The sequence below is a fragment of the Salvia hispanica genome, chromosome 4 (assembly GCF_029641045.1).
Source record: "Salvia hispanica isolate PSC_SH4W2 chromosome 4, Shi_PSC_v1, whole genome shotgun sequence".
NCBI classification, from domain to species: Eukaryota; Viridiplantae; Streptophyta; class Magnoliopsida; order Lamiales; family Lamiaceae; genus Salvia; species Salvia hispanica.
In genome coordinates, this window is record NC_142695.1 from 22,518,449 (window position 1) to 22,534,933 (window position 16,485).

Genomic DNA, 16,485 nt, shown 5'->3' on the forward strand with positions numbered 1-16,485 from the left:
AAATTAATTAATATGAAAAAATCATTAAATTTAAAAAAAATATTAAATTAGAATAATGGAAAATAGGCAAAAAGGGGAAAATGAACGAGGTATGAATATAGAGTAGATCGCCACACACATTGATACTGACGACAACGTGTCTGTCAACTCCGCCCCCAATGCAATTTAATTCCTCTCTCCCCCCTTTCCGATTTTCCCTCTCATCCGCTCCTTCTCTCCTCCCTCCGATTCTTCATGGCCCCTTCCCTCCACGATGATCCCATTGATGATTCCATCTCCGCCGCCGCCCCTCCACAACCTCCTCTACCTCAAATGCCGCCAATCAAGGTCACCATCGTCGGCAGCGGAAATTGGGGCAGTGTCGCCGCCAAGCTCATCGCCTCCAACACACTTAAACTCTCCTCTTTCCACGGTAATTTCATTTTTTTAATGCTCTCAATTAAATTTCACTTCTCACATTTTTGTTATACTGCCAATTTGAATTTGTGAGAGATTGAGCTTACGCAGTCGTTTTTTTTTCATAGAAAATAAAATTCAGATCGATCAAATTGTGTGTTCAGAGATGTTAAACGGGCCGATCGTAGTCACTCTTTGGATTGAATGGGCCAACAATTTTGGGAATTTTAATACTGAAATGGGCTTCGGGTCAAACCGCTACTAGTGGGTTGTGGCCTACGAATTAAGCCGCTCAAAAGTGTGCGTATGTCGGCCTAGTATTAGTATGATTAATCCCCGATGCCAAAATTTAAATTTTTATTAATTATAATGTGGATTTAGTTTGTAAATAAATAAATGTTGACAATATTCTATGAAGCTCCAAGGATATAGGAAGTCAAAAGTTTCGGCTACAAAACTTTAAAAAAAATAAACATACTGCCATAAACTATTGAGGTCATATCTGTATTAGTTTATTTTTTCATTTTTCTGTTATTTTGTAGTAGTTGAGTAGGGTGTTTTATTTTTGTATTTATTTTTGTATTTATTTGAATAGATGAAGTGAGAATGTGGGTGTTTGAGGAGACCCTCCCAACTGGTGAAAAGCTCACTGAAGTCATCAACAATACTAATGTAATGTGTTGTTGCTATTCATGGCTTCCCCTTCATCACTAGACATGTCGAGTCATAATATTTATCTCGACCATTTTGGTGTCCTTCGACAGGAGAACGTCAAGTATCTCCCTGGAATAAAGCTCGGCAAAAATGTTGTTGCGGATCCTGATCTTGAAAACGCAGGTACATAGGTTCAATTTTTAGTTGGTTCTTGAGATGATAGTCGTGTACTCGTGTAACTACTTCTGATTCGACTGAATGTGGAATCGAGTAGTGAGGGATGCCACCATGCTAGTATTTGTGACTCCCCATCAGTTCATGGAGGGCATTTGCAAAAGGCTGGTGGGGAAGATAAGGAGCGACGCTGAAGCAATCTCCCTAATCAAAGGAATGGAAGTCAAGAGGGATGGTCCGTGCATGATCTCGTCCCTCATATCCGAGCATCTTGGAATCAACTGCTGTGTTTTGATGGGTGCAAACATTGCAAACGAGGTTAGTTGGCTCAATTATCAAATGCTCAAGCACGGTCGTTTATAACCAGCTAGCACTCATTGATCTATTGAAATAAATATGATTGTTGCCTTGTGCAGATTGCGTTGGAGCAGTTTAGTGAAGCTACAGTCGGATACAGGAAAAATAAAGAGATTGCGGATAAATGGGTTAAGCTATTCAACACTTCATACTTCATGGTCTCGTGTGTGAGTACAGGACGTCTAGTCTTTCGTCAAAGTTTTTTGTTAGTTTTAAAAGAGAATACATGTGGTGGGGTAATGACATATACTTCTGATTTGTGAATGTTGAACATATACGAATAGGTCCAAGATGTGGAAGGAGTTGAACTCTGTGGAACGCTAAAAAACATTGTGGCTATTGCAGCAGGCACACACTAATCCTTTGCCATCTTACTGTTATCGTCTTTTGTGGTTTTCTGTCATGTTGTGATGACGATAGCTCTTCAATATACAGGATTCGTGGATGGGTTGGAGATGGGGAACAACACAAAGGTAACTGTTAATTGCTTTCAAATGCATTATTTAATCTAGGTTTTTGGGGTGATTAAAAACCATAATTTGAACCCTTTTTCAAAATTGTAACAAGATTCATCAGTGGCTTGAAATTGATCATACTATGCTTGTACCAGGCTGCAATAATGAGAATTGGTTTAAGGGAGATGAAGGCCTTCTCAAAGCTACTCTTCCCTTCGGTCAAGGATACTACCTTCTTCGAGAGCTGTGGCATAGCAGATCTCATCACGACATGCTGTAAGTATAATCAATACATAAATGTCCCAAACGGCACCAATTATTCCCCGATTATTAGTAACAAAACAAGCGTGTGGATCACTAGTGGGAGGGAGAAACAGGAGATGTGCCGAGGCTTTTGCTAAGAACGGTGGGAAGAGGTCATTCGATGAGCTCGAAGCTGAGATGTTGCAGGGCCAAAAACTACAGGTAGCTACTTTCATACACTCGCGCCTTTTTAGTTCACCGGTCCCAAAATTATGATTTTGAAAACGTCTACAGGGAGTATCGACTGCAAAAGAGGTGCACGAGGTTTTGAGCCATCGAGGATGGTTAGAGAATTTCCCTCTCTTCTCGACTGTCCACGAGATCAGTTGTGGCCGTCTTCCGCCAAACGCCATTGTTGTATACAGTGAGCTCGCTCCAGATCAGTCCAGGGGTGAATCAAGAATTTGATTATGGAATAGGCTGAAAAATAAACAATTCAGCGCTTTCAGTTTTATACGTATGCTTTGCCAGACTTTATCAATAACTCACACTATATGCTTGTGCTTATTCTACTCAACTTTTACCAATTTTTTTAAAACTGAGAATGAAAACTATGATTAAATTATATTAAAATCGATTCATTAAGGCTGCTTTGACTTTATGGAATCAGAGAGAATGTGACTCCTATTAATGTCATGATTCTAAATAGATTACACATCATATATTTAAAAAAAATTAAAAAAATTACTTGTTTTGTCACGCATTTGAATAAAATGGATTTATTTCACCATAATTAATTAAACCCATCAATCAAACTTTTCTCTGTTGTACGTAGTAAATAAAAATGGATTTATTGGACAATCAATATATGGTCACGTTTTGAGCCCAAATACTTTATGGTATTACTTTGGTTATAATTTTAAATTTTATACGAGCATAAAATATCGAATTAAGTTTATTTACTTGGAGTAATTCATTTATTTTCGTTTGCCATAGTAAGAAAACCATACTTCACTTTTTTAAATACTTCAATCACCCCTATGTGTCTTTTTGCTAATCCTACTTAGCACAATTAATAATGTTCATAAAAGACATAAATCTTATGGAAGTTCATGAATATTATTATTTGATTATTCTAATTAGTTATGAAAACAACAAAAATTGCTGAATGGACTTAGTTGCCAAATAAATTCGCTAACTAAAATTTTGATATAAGTTTTAATGCTACTATAGTACTAGGTGATACTAGTATATCACCTTGCGATGCACTGATCTTAATTTGCTTTATAGATCAATTCACTAATAAATAATAATTAATAATATTATTCAATAAAATTTTAGCTAATAAAATATTAAATAAATTAAATCTATTAAGATTAATTAAGTAAAAAGACAATAAATAATTTAAGTATAGGCAAATCTAATAACATTATACAAATAAAGAATTAAATAAATTAGTTTAAGTGAACTAAAAATAACACATTAAACAAATGAAGAATTAAATCAAATTAATTATTCATGCATTAATAACCATATACGTTTATAATGCTCTAAGTAATGCGCCGCACTATTCATATTCTTCGTCTTTCTTCCAAGTGAATTCTTTCTTCTTCAGTTCCTGCATTTCGGCATGGTTAATAGCTAACTTCCCTTTTTTCTTTATTTTAAATACACCAAGCTAGGAATTGAGTGCAATATTATAGAAATTAAAATTGTAGGAAAATGTTCCTTGAATACTAATGCCATGTGCAGGAAAAAAAGTAAACAATAATGATTTTTGATAAATAATTAAAAAATTAAATAAAATAAGAAATGAAAAAAATAGTAACATAATGCAACGGATAAGGTAATGTGGAAATGAGTAATAAACTAACATATTCATAGGCCAAATATATGAGGAAGCTAACCTAATTAGTGTCAATACAATTCTGAATAATGGAGCGGTTACAAATTTGTAATTAGTGCAATTGTGTAATAAATATTCTTAAGAATTAATGCTGAAGTAATAATCCGATCACTATTTTGACACTTTAAATCTTCTAATTAGCGCAACCGCTGATTTCAGTACTTAATGCTTATTACTCCGTATATTATTAGTTAATTAATATTAATTATTGTAACAAATAATTAATAGTATTTATAACGCCTAGCTTTAATTCTAAAATATTCAAAATTTAGCTAAACATTTTTAAAAATTCAAAATGAAGCCCTAAACTCAGCTTTTATAGATGTATAGATAGATAGATAGACGGATTAATAAAATAATAGAAATACAACATAATAAATAATAAAAAATTATTGATGAAATTTACGTGCAAAGTAAAATGGAAATATGTAGTTTCATCTTATTCTACAAAATACAATTACAAAAAATACTTTCGAAACCCTAGGATTCTGTCACTGAATCTCCAGATTCCTCCTTCCCTTCTTCTCCGACGATATCACAAATTGCAATCGCTCCCGCCTTTTATCTCTATCACTATCTCTCTCTCCACCGTCGTATGTTACTGCAGCAGTAAATCGATCGTCGCCGGCCACCATTACTCACCTCTCATTCCGCTCAACACACAGAGGAGCTAAGGTCGTTGTCTAGTTTTCTTGTTTTGCTCAATCACTGCATGTTTCCGATCATGGTTGGAATTTCATGTTTCTTTATTGTTTTGGTTGTATTTATAATTATTTGTGTGTGAGTGAGTGTGGTTGTCTCTCGCGTTTGTGAAATACTTCATGTGAGCTAATTAAATCCTATTAAAATGTGTTTCTGGAATTAAAAAACTAATAAAAACTCGTAAGCTTATGTTGACATGTTGCTGGCTTGCTGCAGTTTGGCATATAGATATCAGAGATTATATTTTCATATACTTATTTTTAAATATGGCTAACTGACATATATCTTCGGGTTGATTTATTCTTATATTTACAAATTAATTGTTTCACCTTCTTTTTAATGGTATTTTAACCTGATAGCTTTTATTTGTCTTCTGAGTTGTGTCTTGTTTGTTAAGTTGCAGTTAGCTGTCTTGGCTGAAGATTTCCTGCTAATTAGAGCTTCCGTCGCTCTTGCTTCCTTGAAAACAGAGGTGCCGAACATTTATCTGTAAATTATAAAAACATATTCTATAATAGTCAAACTGTATAGCTCACACTGCTTTTGAAATGCCACTTTATATTTTATTCCATGTTCATCTTAGTTGTTGAGTGCTGACCTGATCGGCTCCAAGTCTGTATCCTAATTTCTTGTGTCATTTAAAGTTCTAAGGCTTGAGGCTGAGAACACTGGATTCATTTTAGTTGCACCAGTAACAATAGATTTCTTCCATCTCCAGTTAAACTTCTTGACTGGTGTTGAATTGCCATAGAACACAGGCTAAAGTAGCTTCCCTATATTGTATGGAACAAGCTTTATCATTCTTAAATGTATTTCTGACCAACGATTTCATGCCTAAAATATCACTTGAATATTACCTTTCAATGCTACCTTTCAGGGATGGGAAGATTACTCAATGTTGACAACAATTGATTCAACACAGGTATTGACTTTTTTTTGACGTTTCCTGGAAAATGGTGTTAGAAGATGCAAAGAATTGATTCAAAGGTACCATGTGAGTAGTACACTTCTCCTTTGCAGTCATAATAATCTTTTCCAATTTCCGGATGCAGGCACCATATTTGTGCCGAACCTTGTGTTCTAGAGTAGTATGCTCTCTCTCTCTCTCTCTCTCTCTCCCCCTCTCCTTCCTTTGCAGTCGAGGCTCTTAGCTTCTAGGACTTGATTTTTTTGCTGTTTTTGGGCATTATAGGCTAGAGATCTTTCTGATTTTAGATATTTAACATCAAATTGATATGGGCCACTAACAAAGGAAAGACCAAAAAAATGCTAATGCCAAAATTCTGCCCTTCCATTGACCTATACTCACTCTCTCTATGTCTCCCTCTCCTTCTCCCACCAGCAGCTTCTCACATATGTATTAAGTGGTTATGACTTATGAACTTATATTAGATGTGCTTTAATATACTCCTTTCCTATTCTTTTATTTATTTTTATTGTATTAGGTATGATTTTATGGGTGTTTATGATTTACACCTTGGTCTTATGCCTCGGGCTGCCTTGTGGCGTGCAAGGGGCTACTAAAAAACGCCCTGGACTAAAATCTATTTTAAAACTTTGGGGTATGCCAAACTTTCCGTCTTAATAAACAATGGATTGGTCTTATTATCTATATCTATGTAGGCTAATTCTCAAAATTAATTAAGTAAATGACCTCTAACTTATTTTATTTGCTATATTGAGGCGTGAAAGAAGTATTTATATCTGATAATTTGACAAACTTTTTGGCTCAACCCTCACTTTAGTTTTTCCTTCTGGTTTGATGCTGCTTCAGTTTTTCTAGAATAAAGTCCATTTGAAGAATTGCTTGCTTTTGTACACGCATGATGTCCACTCCAATTTGTGTGCTTGTATCTAGTCTAATTTCTTCTCAAGCTTGATTTTTCTCCTATCTTCTCTCTTTTTTCGTGTTGATATTAGAGCATTTCTTCAACAGAGTTTGCTGACATGCCAGAAAATTCTGTGAATCCGGCTGCTTTTGGGGACAATACTAAATCAGGACCTGACTTCTTTGGGTTGTATAAGGGTGAGATTGATGCATTACTGTCACAAGATGATAATCTTCTGCCCCATCTCCCTCCAGTTTCTCAATTATCTAGAGACGTTAAAAGGGTGGTTAGAGAAAAAGGCTCGATGAAGAAGAGTTGCCAAACTGAAGGAAACAACACTACTACTGGTTCTGCTCCATTGTTTTCTAATGGAATAGGAGCTCTACTTTCGGATTTCAAAAGGGAAAGATTACAGTTGTTGATCAACCAGAGTGCTTCTACTCTCCCTCAAGAGATAGATGAGGTAATAATTATAATAATGCCCAATAAATTACTTTATTTTTAATCCTGTACATATGTTATTCACACTGTCCCAAATAAAGAAAAAGATGTCCAAAAAAACTAAAAGTAAGAACTGTGCAGTATTTTGTGGACTATCCCACAATAACCAAATGTACACTATTTTCTTGGATTGGCAGAGTGTTTAGCTCTTCATGATTTAACTATCTGTTCATGTACTTTATGTGTTTGTACATAGTTCGTAGTTCTCACCAAAAGATACAACTCACTAGATCCCAAAAATACTTATTCAACTCTATTGTTAATGATAAAGACCACTCCTGTTAAATTTGTTGTTTGACAACAGTTTCATTTTCATTTTGTACATGAAAATGAATGCTAAGAGGAAGTGTGTTATATCCTTTAGTAATCAGTCTTTGTAACTATTGCCCTGTTCCATTCCCTGGCTTGTTTCCAAATTGTGTTTTGCCTTTTCAAAATCAGATGGAGAATCCTGTCCTTTCTGTTTGTCGGATTCGTTCATGCTTAAGCCACAAAGAAAAACTTCTAAGCTTGGAAGCATCAACACATACGACAGATCAACGGCAGCATCCTAAAAAGAAGGCCAAAGTTATTCCTCCATGTGCGGTGAGCGTCTCCTTGGATATCACCTTGTAGCATGAATTTGTTTTGGTTTCATGTTGTATTCCGTAAGCTATACCATGTATTTGAGCAAGTGTTATCAAAACTGTGCTCGGTGCACGGGCCACTCGAGGCTCCATCGGAATCGTCCAAGGTGGATTCCCCCGAGGTGGCTAAGTCGAGCCAAATAGAGGGGCAAGGGTGGGGCGGGCTGCTTCATGCGTTTGCCAACTTGTTCAATATGAAGGCCGTGTAGGCTTTCTTTTCCTTTCAAGAATAGAGACACGGATGTCTTTACATTCATAAGACTTTTATTTTCCCTAGGTAATTTTAGATACTCCCTCCATCCCAGCTAAAATGACAAATGATTGACATGAGATTTTAGGAGTTGTTGGTCATTATATTTAATTAGAGAGAGAGAGAAAAGAAGCGAGTAAGTATTAAATAGACAGAGAAAGAGAGATGAATACTTTAATTGGAGAGAAAAAATCGGTTGGGTGTATTAATTAGGGAGAGATTATTGTTTTGTTATTAGTGAAGATAGACTTCTCATCTTATCTGTGACAAGACTATGAAGGAAAAACGTATTACCTAGGGTGGTACTTTTTATATTTTCTAGGTGCCTTTATATCTCTTAGTTTGGTTTTTAAATTATTAAGTTAGACTTCTCCCTAGATGATTTTTTATATCTTTTATATTCACTAGGTGTCTCTCCCTCCTTTAATTTTATTTTAAAATTATTAATTTTGATTTTTTTCTAGGTGACTTTATATCTTTGTATATTTCCTAGGTGATTTTATATCGTAATTTTATGTTAAAGTTATCAATTCAAGATATATTGTTACTTGTATGTTAAATTTGCAATTTTAAAATTATACTCCCTCTGTTTCATTAATGTTGGAGCATTTCTTTTCGACTTGGAGTTTCAAAAATACATATTTTTTAAGTTAAGAAGGGTGAGAATAAAGTAGGAGAGAGTAAAGTAAGAGAGATAAGCTTGTTGTGTTTTTCCAAAAAAAGGAAATGATCCAACTCGAATGGAACATCTCCAAAAGGAATATATGATTCCAACACTAATAGAACGGTGGGAGTAAGTTTAAGTAAGACAATCTCCAAGAGAAAGAGAGGTAATTGAGAAAGTATATTTCTCATGTACCTTTTCAAAAAGTATATATACCTTCTTAAAAAGTGGTGAATTTGAAAAAGATATACAAAAATAACTACAATATTTACTTTTTTGTGTGGAGAATGGATAAACATACCTCTTCAATATTGAAGAAGGCATAATATCTTCTTAAATACCGTTCCCATTGGAGGAGTTGTTTTTACGTAGAAGAGGTATATAAGGTAGTTATTTCTCTTTACCTCTTTATTTACCTCCTCCCTTGGAGATGCCCTAATGCTACTTAGGCTTTATCGTATTATAATTATAATTATAATTACTCCCTCCGTCCCAACAAAGAGAATGAACTTTGGGTTTGGCACAGGTTTTAATGCATTATTGGTAAAGTAAGAGAGAGATAGAGAAAGTTTTTTAAGTATTGTTAGTGGAGAATGGGTCCCACCTCATTTGAGAGAAGATAGTTTCCAAATTGGAATGTTCATACTCTTTGGGGACGGAAGAAAAAGGAAATAGTACATACTCTTTAGGGACGGAGGGAGTATTTTTTTATTTTTAAAAGCATAAAAAAACAGATGCAAGGCATATGATATAAACAAAATTCAAAATCTGCTGTTAGTGTGCCCCGATTCATGGGGCGTGCGCCTTGTTGCCCCATGCCCCGAATTTTTAACCTGCTGCCCCGCCCTGTGCTCCTAACAACATTAATCTCCACTCTAAGAGCATTTCCAAGGGTGGAGGTAACAAAGAGGCAAAGAGAAATAGCTACCATATTTACCTCTTCTTCATAAAACCTCACTCTCCAATGGGAATGGTATTTTAGAAGGTATTATAGCTTCTTCAATTTTAAAGAAACTCATTCTCCAATGGGAATGGTACTTGAGAAGGTATTATATACCTTCTTCAAGTTTTAAAAAGGTATCCTTACCTCTTCTCCACACAAAAGGTAAATTTAGTTTTTATTTTTGTGTAGCTTTTTCATTTTACTTTTTAAGAAGGTATATTTATCTTTTTGAAGAGGTAAATGGGAAATGTTATCTTCTCAATTTACCTCTTTCTATTGGAGATGCGCTAAGAGCATCTCCAAGTGAAAAGGGTAAATGGAGAGATAAAATAAATAACTAGCATATTACCTTTCTTCATAAAAATTCGTTTGCCAATGGGAAGATAGATATTAATAGCTTCTTTGAAATATTTACCTCTTCTTCACACAAAAGGTAAAAAGTTGGTGATTTTTATTTTCCTTTTAAAATTATCTTCTTTCTCTTGGAGTTCATAACTTTTTTTTAGGAAGGTATAGTTACCTTTTTTAAGAAGGTAAATTGGAAATATACCTTCTGAATTTACCTTTCCCCCTTGGAGATGCTCTAAGGGGGTTGTTTACTTTCTGGTGTTATTACTGAGTGATATGGATCAATGAAAATAATTAAAGCTAATCCACTATTTACTTTAAAGGATTTTGATGAATTGATTGAAATTGAGTTTTTTAACTAATATTTTCAGTTTTATAAATATATTCCATCACTGTGTTAATGCTCATTGTGTGATAGAGTGGTTAATGTCAAATAAAAGTAAAAAGTTACTCAATCTTTTCTATTGCTTCAATTACTTTATCATAAACAAATTATCAATCTATTGTATCGCTCAGAATAAATACCTCCTAAAAATTGTAGATGCATGCTATATTTTCCGTCTGGAATCCCTCTTTTTTTCATACCGAAAATAATTGGGGAAAGGACACCGGAGCAAAGGACTTCCTACCAAGGGATGCACCGAAGATGTGGACCCAAGGGGGTAACAAATGGATAGTGGGCCTTATATTTAGGTTTGCCACCCGGCGTGTGTCATCTGTGGACTTTTGGTTTTAAAGGAATGGATTGATACTGATCTTACATCTGTTTTCAAGTGTGGAGTAGCATATAAGTTGGAGTCTTTCATTTACTTCAATCATGGTTTTGGGCTAGGTTAGGGCTCCCTAATTTATAAGGGGCTACATGATGGTGTGAGCAAAGGGATGGCACTAAAAATGTAGGCCCATAGGGCAACAAAGGGTTTTTGTGGCTTGTATTTGGGTGTGCCACCCGGCGTGTACTATTAGGTTCAGAAGTGGGATGGATTAATATGAATCCCACATTGATGCATGAAAGATTTGAATAGCATATAAGGGAGAGTCAACTCTCTACCTACCTTTGACCATGGTGTTGGATTAAGTTAGAACTCTCTATCTTATATATTTATCGGTTTTCTTGTCTTAGTTTTGCGCCATTCTTGATTGGTATCTCAAAACATACAGTTTGCCGAAAACCTCTCAATTTTGTCCGTATGTAGAAAAACTGTTCTGGTCATACATGTCTATTCCATTCATTGACACATTTAAATATCGAGATCTTGTTTCAAAAAGTTCATATATACCTTCTATTTTTATCCCTGTGGCAAACAGGATTTGGAAAGTGGACAGATCCAGCTTGATGATGATTTGCGGTTTATTTTAGAGCAAGATAGCTCTAAGGTGAAGGAGCTCATGGAGAGCTACACTACTGAAATTTCCACCACGGTACTTGAACATGAAGTTCTCGTTTCTCCCTATTTACAGACTTCTGAATCAGCAGAACCATCAGTAAATTGCATGTATTGTATTGCTAATGATCATTTTATTAATGTCTGATAGCTGCAGCACATGGAGACGAAGCTCGAAGAAATTCTGAATAGTGTAATGACCACCTGCAGGTATATCACTAAATATTTAAATCTAATTTCTCAAGTTGGTTATTATTATCTTTGCTACTTCTATTTGAAGATAGACATTCATAATTTTCTCCAACAGGGTGATGACACTTGCTGAGAAGCAAGAGCTTCGTACACGGATTCAGAAGTTACCAGCCACGAGTCTTGACCGTGTTGTGGAAATCCTTGAACAGGACAATCCTTCACAGAAGTACTTGGGCAGCATATTGAATGTTGATCTCAGCGTATTGGTATTAGAAGCGAAATACTTACTATTTTCCATACTTGAATTGTACCATTTACCCCTCATCAGTGATTTCGTGGTCAATAATGTAGGGCAATGTCACGCTGTGGAGACTATACTTTTACGTTGCCACTGTTGAAGCTGCAAGCCTACAAGTCCTCCAATGAGGCCGAAAGGCTGATGCTGAAAGTCTTTGAGGTTGAGCATTTTTAGTAATCCCTCACCTTTTTGTGGAGTTGGTTTCGTCATAGTTGTAAATTTTCGGGATATAGAATTTTGTCTTATAATGTACAGCTCATGTTGGGTCCTGGTGCTGAAAACATTGAAGCTCACATGGTAGTGATTATAAAAGAATTCATCACATCTATTAAAACAATCTGTATTGAGTATCTTGACAAGAATATGATGAGAGTTGAAAACAAAAATTGGAGGTGAAGATGTGGAAAATGTGTGAAAAGGCAATGTTACTAATACAAAAAATACATAAATAAATAGTGGATTTGGATTAGAAGGTGCGTCTCGGTCTCTCCTCCGCAACATTTACTCTAATTGCACGCCCATCCAAATTCTGTCCATCAAGAGCAGCTATAGCATCATTCAGTTCCTCCTCACTCGACATCGTGACAAACCCGAATCCACGGGACCTTCCCGTCTCCCTGTCGAATACCACTCTGGCATCAACGACTTTGCCATGCTCGCTGAAGAGCTGCACGAGGCGAGCATTATCCACCTGCCATGGCAAGTTACCAACATACATCCGGAAGGCAGGCTCGTATGTTCTAACAACCCTTTCCGGCTGGGAACCTCGAGGAGCCGCCTTGTTCACGGTCAATAGTCTTCCGTTTATATCCTGAACAAAATGTGTTATCAGAGGCAAGCAACAATTGTCATATCTGTTGACAATAACAAATAAATCCTCAAATCATGAACGAGGCAACATTTTCATGGCATCGACAGTCCCTACGTACGAAACCTTCACGAATTTCTTAAACAATCAGTAAATACAATACCATACTACACCAAAACGGTTAATTTAGTTAGACATACTAATTCGTAAGCAACATAGAAATTGATTCTGAAATCTCAAAAGAACATTTTTGGTATAGCAAGTAGAAGTTTAGGTATGAATGAACTCACATAGCCATTGAACATCTCGACAGCTTTCTCGGCTTGTTCCACCGTGCTCATCGTCACAAATCCAAATCCCCGGCTTTGATCAGTCTGCCTATTGTAAATCACCTACACTAGCAACACCTGATTAGATGCATTCACACCCCAAATCCCCTATTTTGATGGAATTAAGACAACGTGAATTACACCTATAATAAAAATGACCCACATATATACTCATTCCATGTTAATAGAAACATATCTTTTTGGCATGAAGATTAAAAAGTAGATATTTAATATGTGAAATGAGGAGAATAAAGTAAGACAAGAAAAAAAATATGAGAGATAGAGTGTATTGTTTTTTTTTTCTTCTAAATATAGAAATAACTCTATTATGTTATAATGTCCCAAAATGGAATATGACTCTATTAACATGGAATGGAGGGACAACCACAGTAGATTTATACTACTACTATTCAAATCATATATAAAAGGGTTGAATTCATTTTTTTCCCTTAAGAATAGTGAATTCAGCTCAATTTTACACTAAGACAGTAGGAGTAATGTTTTTCCATCAAATTTGGGATAAGTTTTTCAAACATAAATGCAAATCGTAGGCTAAAAAACGAATTGTATGATTGAATGAAAAAAAGTAGTAGTAGTAAAAAAGATAGATACCTCAGAAATCTCGACGACTCCAGCTTGATCAAAAAGCTGAGCCAATTTCTCACTGTCAATGTCGTAAGGAAGATTTCCAACGAAGAGCTTGGCCTCCTCCTCATTTTCCGATTCGACGGCGGTAGCACTAGCAGCTAGGCCTTCATCCCAATCGGAGGTCTCAGCGACTAGTGGGACGATTCTGATACGCGAATTCTTGGATTTGAGCTGAGGGAATTGGATTTGCCACCGAGGTTTAGAAATGGAAGCTCTGGGGATAGTTGCTGCGCAACAGCATTCCAGCAATCTGAGGTGGATAGCAGTTGCACTACTCATTTCAAACTTTGAGAGAGAGAGAAAGAGAAGTTGAAGATAAGAATTTCAAACCATGGCACAAATTGGTTTGCGCTTGATAACAAACCTCACACCAGATGTTCTTCTTTGTTTTTTTCTTTTCTATTTAAGTAAAGATTCTATTCCATATAATAAATATTCTAGATAAAATAATAATAAGACATAATTTAGGATTAAGTTATGAGATTATTTAGTAGGAGAATTATTCATCTAGGATTAAGTTAATAGATTCAATTTTATAAACCAAATATAAGACAAATTTAATTATGGATATATTCTTGCCAACCGAATATTCCTGAAAGTGAGATTAATATTTCATCTAATTTTTTCTGCCTAGGTATAATAGTTTCTCAAAATTAGTACTCAGACCATCTCCAATGGTACACTAAAATCTAAAATGGGATATGTAATTAGCTCTAGTAGTACTCTAAAATCGATCTCATTTTTTTTTTTGAGTGAAAAATGCCTATTTTTAGGTTTACACTAGCAAAACAAAAAACTTTTACAAATTTTGTGAACAAAAATGGCATAATATAAGCATATTTTTTTAAGTTTTAAGTTTAAGTTTAGTATAAATGGTTAAAGGAAAATTGATATGATAGTTACGCTAAAATGAGTTTGTATTGATAGTTAGGCTAAAATGAGTTTGTGTTGAGTAGAAATGGAGTTCCAGAGATGCTCTAAGTCAAATAAAATTTTTAAATCACATACTAATAAAGTATATAATAAAATAAATAAAGGATAAAGCAGGAGTAATACAGATTATTCTTTAAAAAAATACTAGTACAATTTAGTTAAAGAATTGAGTCCTTCGAATTTAATATTAAAATAAAAGAAAAAGTTAGAAGTAGGTGATCAAATTATTAAGAGAGGACACAGTACTCCGAAGTAAAAGAAAATTTAGGATAGATTATTAACGCAGTATTTCCTCGTCCCATGTTACCTGCACTCTTTTATTTTAGCTCGTCACAAACTACTTACACTATTTATAATTTAAGTTAGAATTAATGTATTTAATTAATATATTAGATTAAGTTAAGAGTTCTTTTATTAAGTGATGTCTCATTACACTTAAAATTCTAATTTAATTACACTAAAAAATCAATCCCAAATTTACGGCCTAAAATGAAAAGTACGAGTAACATGGGACTGAGAGAGTATAATATTAGTCACAATTGACGGATTGAGTTTAGGTCTAACTTCATTTTGTGCATAGAAGATTCTGATGATGGATGCACGTACCTATATTGAACTAAGTGTACCTTATATTTTTAATTGACCAACACGAGAATCTAGCATTGGTTCACTAGTAAGGTAAAAAAACTTATCTTATCATGTTGAAATTTTTAACATTAAGGCCATCCTTAACGCGCATGGGTCGGGCCGCAAATCGCGAGTCCCGGCCCGATTTCACCGTTGGAGCCCCTTGCGTCACGGCCTGGGACGGTCCCGAGGACGTAGTTGCGTCCCGGGGCCGATCCCGAGTCCCGTCCCAGCCCGGCGTTATGCGTGCCCGTGTAGCACCACATGCGGCCCGTCCCGACGTTAATTGCGTTAGGGCAGGGCCGCAAGTCCCCACGAATTTTCTTTTTATTTTTTTTATTTTTTTTATTTCTCTATTTATACACTATATTTGCTCCATTGTAATACTCTTCCACACAAACTCTCACTCTCAATCCTCTAGCATTTCAACACTTTTTAAGTTCTATGGATTGGTTTAACAGCGACCAACGCCAGATGGACGATTTCGTAAACTCCCAGAACTGGCAAGTGCCGCCGACACCCGATCCAGATGCAACGCCTAGTCCCGGGCTGCCTACCAATATGGACATGGAATCGTCAGTTAGCACTGATGAGTACGAGATCAGCGATATGGAGCCCACTCAACGGAGGGGCAAGGGCAAGGGTAAGGTTGCCGATGAGGATGGGCCAAAGAAGTATAGTCCGCAGGAGACAATGTGGATGGCCAAGAACTTTGTCGACGTCTCCGAGGACGCTGTGGTCGGCAACCAGCAAAGCGGAAAGCGTTCTGGATGCGGATTGCAGAGAAGTACAACGCTGGTCGACCTGAAGGCTCGTTCGAGCGTACCTACGTGAAGCTATGCAAGCATTGGGGTCGGGTCCAGGCGGAGATGAACAAGTGGAATGGCAAGTGGACTAACGTAGTCCGGATGTGGCCGAGCGGGCACATCGAGATGGACCTTGTGGACAAGGCCAAGGCAGATTACTTCGCTGACGGGAAGAAGCACTTCAAGCACTTCGACGTTTGGAAGCTTGTCAAGAAGAGCCCGAAGTACACCGGTGGGGCTGAAGCGGCGGCGAAGAGAACCAAGGTCGCCGCCGGACAATACACTTCGAGCGAAGGAGGTCCGCCAATCGACCTCAACGTGACAGACGAGGACTTCTTCCTCTCATCTCCAGATACTCAAAGCCGTCCGATGGGCACAAAGGCGGCAAAGAGGAAAGCTAAGGGGAAGTGA

General features: G+C 36.2%; 4 protein-coding genes across 14 annotated transcripts; 3 read left to right on the forward strand and 1 right to left on the reverse strand.

Moving 5' to 3' along the window:
- The first annotated feature begins 128 nt into the window (after positions 1 to 128).
- Positions 129 to 2,910, forward strand: GPDHP (NAD-dependent glycerol-3-phosphate dehydrogenase family protein). Of its 2 annotated transcripts, XM_048094627.2 has the most exons (10): positions 129 to 412; positions 992 to 1,068; positions 1,161 to 1,233; positions 1,325 to 1,542; positions 1,641 to 1,748; positions 1,866 to 1,929; positions 2,017 to 2,054; positions 2,192 to 2,312; positions 2,398 to 2,501; positions 2,574 to 2,910. In XM_048094627.2, exons 1-10 carry the CDS (start codon positions 235 to 237, stop codon positions 2,745 to 2,747), a joined length of 1,155 nt encoding a protein of 384 aa, XP_047950584.1. In that variant the 5' UTR covers positions 129 to 234; the 3' UTR covers positions 2,748 to 2,910. The 2 variants fall into 2 exon arrangements, with proteins under 2 accessions (XP_047950584.1, XP_047950585.1); XM_048094628.2 differs by lacking the exon at positions 992 to 1,068 and having other exon boundaries at positions 134 to 412.
- Positions 2,911 to 4,629: 1,719 nt separating this feature from the next.
- On the forward strand, positions 4,630 to 12,260 carry LOC125193821 (bromodomain testis-specific protein). 10 transcript variants are annotated; one of them, XM_048091728.2, is made up of 10 exons: positions 4,630 to 4,860; positions 5,291 to 5,359; positions 5,765 to 5,874; positions 5,940 to 5,975; positions 6,824 to 7,179; positions 7,659 to 7,802; positions 11,357 to 11,470; positions 11,585 to 11,643; positions 11,741 to 11,891; positions 11,977 to 12,260. In XM_048091728.2, the coding sequence occupies exons 5-10, from the start codon at positions 6,835 to 6,837 to the stop codon at positions 12,049 to 12,051; spliced, it is 888 nt and encodes a 295-aa protein (XP_047947685.1). In that variant the 5' UTR covers positions 4,630 to 4,860; positions 5,291 to 5,359; positions 5,765 to 5,874; positions 5,940 to 5,975; positions 6,824 to 6,834; the 3' UTR covers positions 12,052 to 12,260. The 10 variants fall into 10 exon arrangements, with proteins under 10 accessions (XP_047947685.1, XP_088926392.1, XP_088926391.1 ...); XM_089070266.1 differs by having other exon boundaries at positions 5,765 to 5,809; XM_089070265.1 differs by having other exon boundaries at positions 5,765 to 5,975.
- LOC125193823 (28 kDa ribonucleoprotein, chloroplastic-like) lies at positions 12,225 to 14,078 on the reverse strand. The gene is made up of 3 exons (XM_048091734.2): positions 13,673 to 14,078; positions 13,022 to 13,123; positions 12,225 to 12,734 (listed from the first exon to the last, which is right to left on the reverse strand). The coding sequence occupies exons 1-3, from the start codon at positions 13,985 to 13,987 to the stop codon at positions 12,390 to 12,392; spliced, it is 762 nt and encodes a 253-aa protein (XP_047947691.1). The 5' UTR covers positions 13,988 to 14,078; the 3' UTR covers positions 12,225 to 12,389.
- A 1,634-nt stretch (positions 14,079 to 15,712) lies between these two features.
- LOC148927489 (uncharacterized) lies at positions 15,713 to 16,485 on the forward strand. The gene is made up of 2 exons (XM_089056612.1): positions 15,713 to 16,090; positions 16,132 to 16,485. The coding sequence occupies exons 1-2, from the start codon at positions 15,713 to 15,715 to the stop codon at positions 16,483 to 16,485; spliced, it is 732 nt and encodes a 243-aa protein (XP_088912738.1).

Excerpts from the sequence above, each read along its gene's own strand:
- GPDHP (XM_048094627.2), top strand. The coding sequence starts at position 235 with ATGGCCCCTTCCCTCCACGATGATCCCATTGATGATTCCATCTCCGCC. Across the intron at positions 1,069-1,160 it reads AAGTCATCAACAATACTAAT|GAGAACGTCAAGTATCTCCC; the intron begins GTAATGTGTTGT and ends GTCCTTCGACAG. Across the intron at positions 1,543-1,640 it reads GTGCAAACATTGCAAACGAG|ATTGCGTTGGAGCAGTTTAG; the intron begins GTTAGTTGGCTC and ends TGCCTTGTGCAG.
- LOC125193821 (XM_089070265.1), top strand. The coding sequence starts at position 6,835 with ATGCCAGAAAATTCTGTGAATCCGGCTGCTTTTGGGGACAATACTAAA. Across the intron at positions 7,180-7,658 it reads TCCCTCAAGAGATAGATGAG|ATGGAGAATCCTGTCCTTTC; the intron begins GTAATAATTATA and ends TTTCAAAATCAG. Across the intron at positions 7,803-11,356 it reads AAGTTATTCCTCCATGTGCG|GATTTGGAAAGTGGACAGAT; the intron begins GTGAGCGTCTCC and ends TGTGGCAAACAG.
- LOC125193823 (XM_048091734.2), bottom strand. The coding sequence starts at position 13,987 with ATGAGTAGTGCAACTGCTATCCACCTCAGATTGCTGGAATGCTGTTGC. Across the intron at positions 13,124-13,672 it reads GAGTCGTCGAGATTTCTGAG|GTGATTTACAATAGGCAGAC; the intron begins GTATCTATCTTT and ends TTGCTAGTGTAG. Across the intron at positions 12,735-13,021 it reads TCGAGATGTTCAATGGCTAT|GATATAAACGGAAGACTATT; the intron begins GTGAGTTCATTC and ends CATTTTGTTCAG.
- LOC148927489 (XM_089056612.1), top strand. The coding sequence starts at position 15,713 with ATGGATTGGTTTAACAGCGACCAACGCCAGATGGACGATTTCGTAAAC. Across the intron at positions 16,091-16,131 it reads ACCTGAAGGCTCGTTCGAGC|GCGGAGATGAACAAGTGGAA; the intron begins GTACCTACGTGA and ends GGTCGGGTCCAG.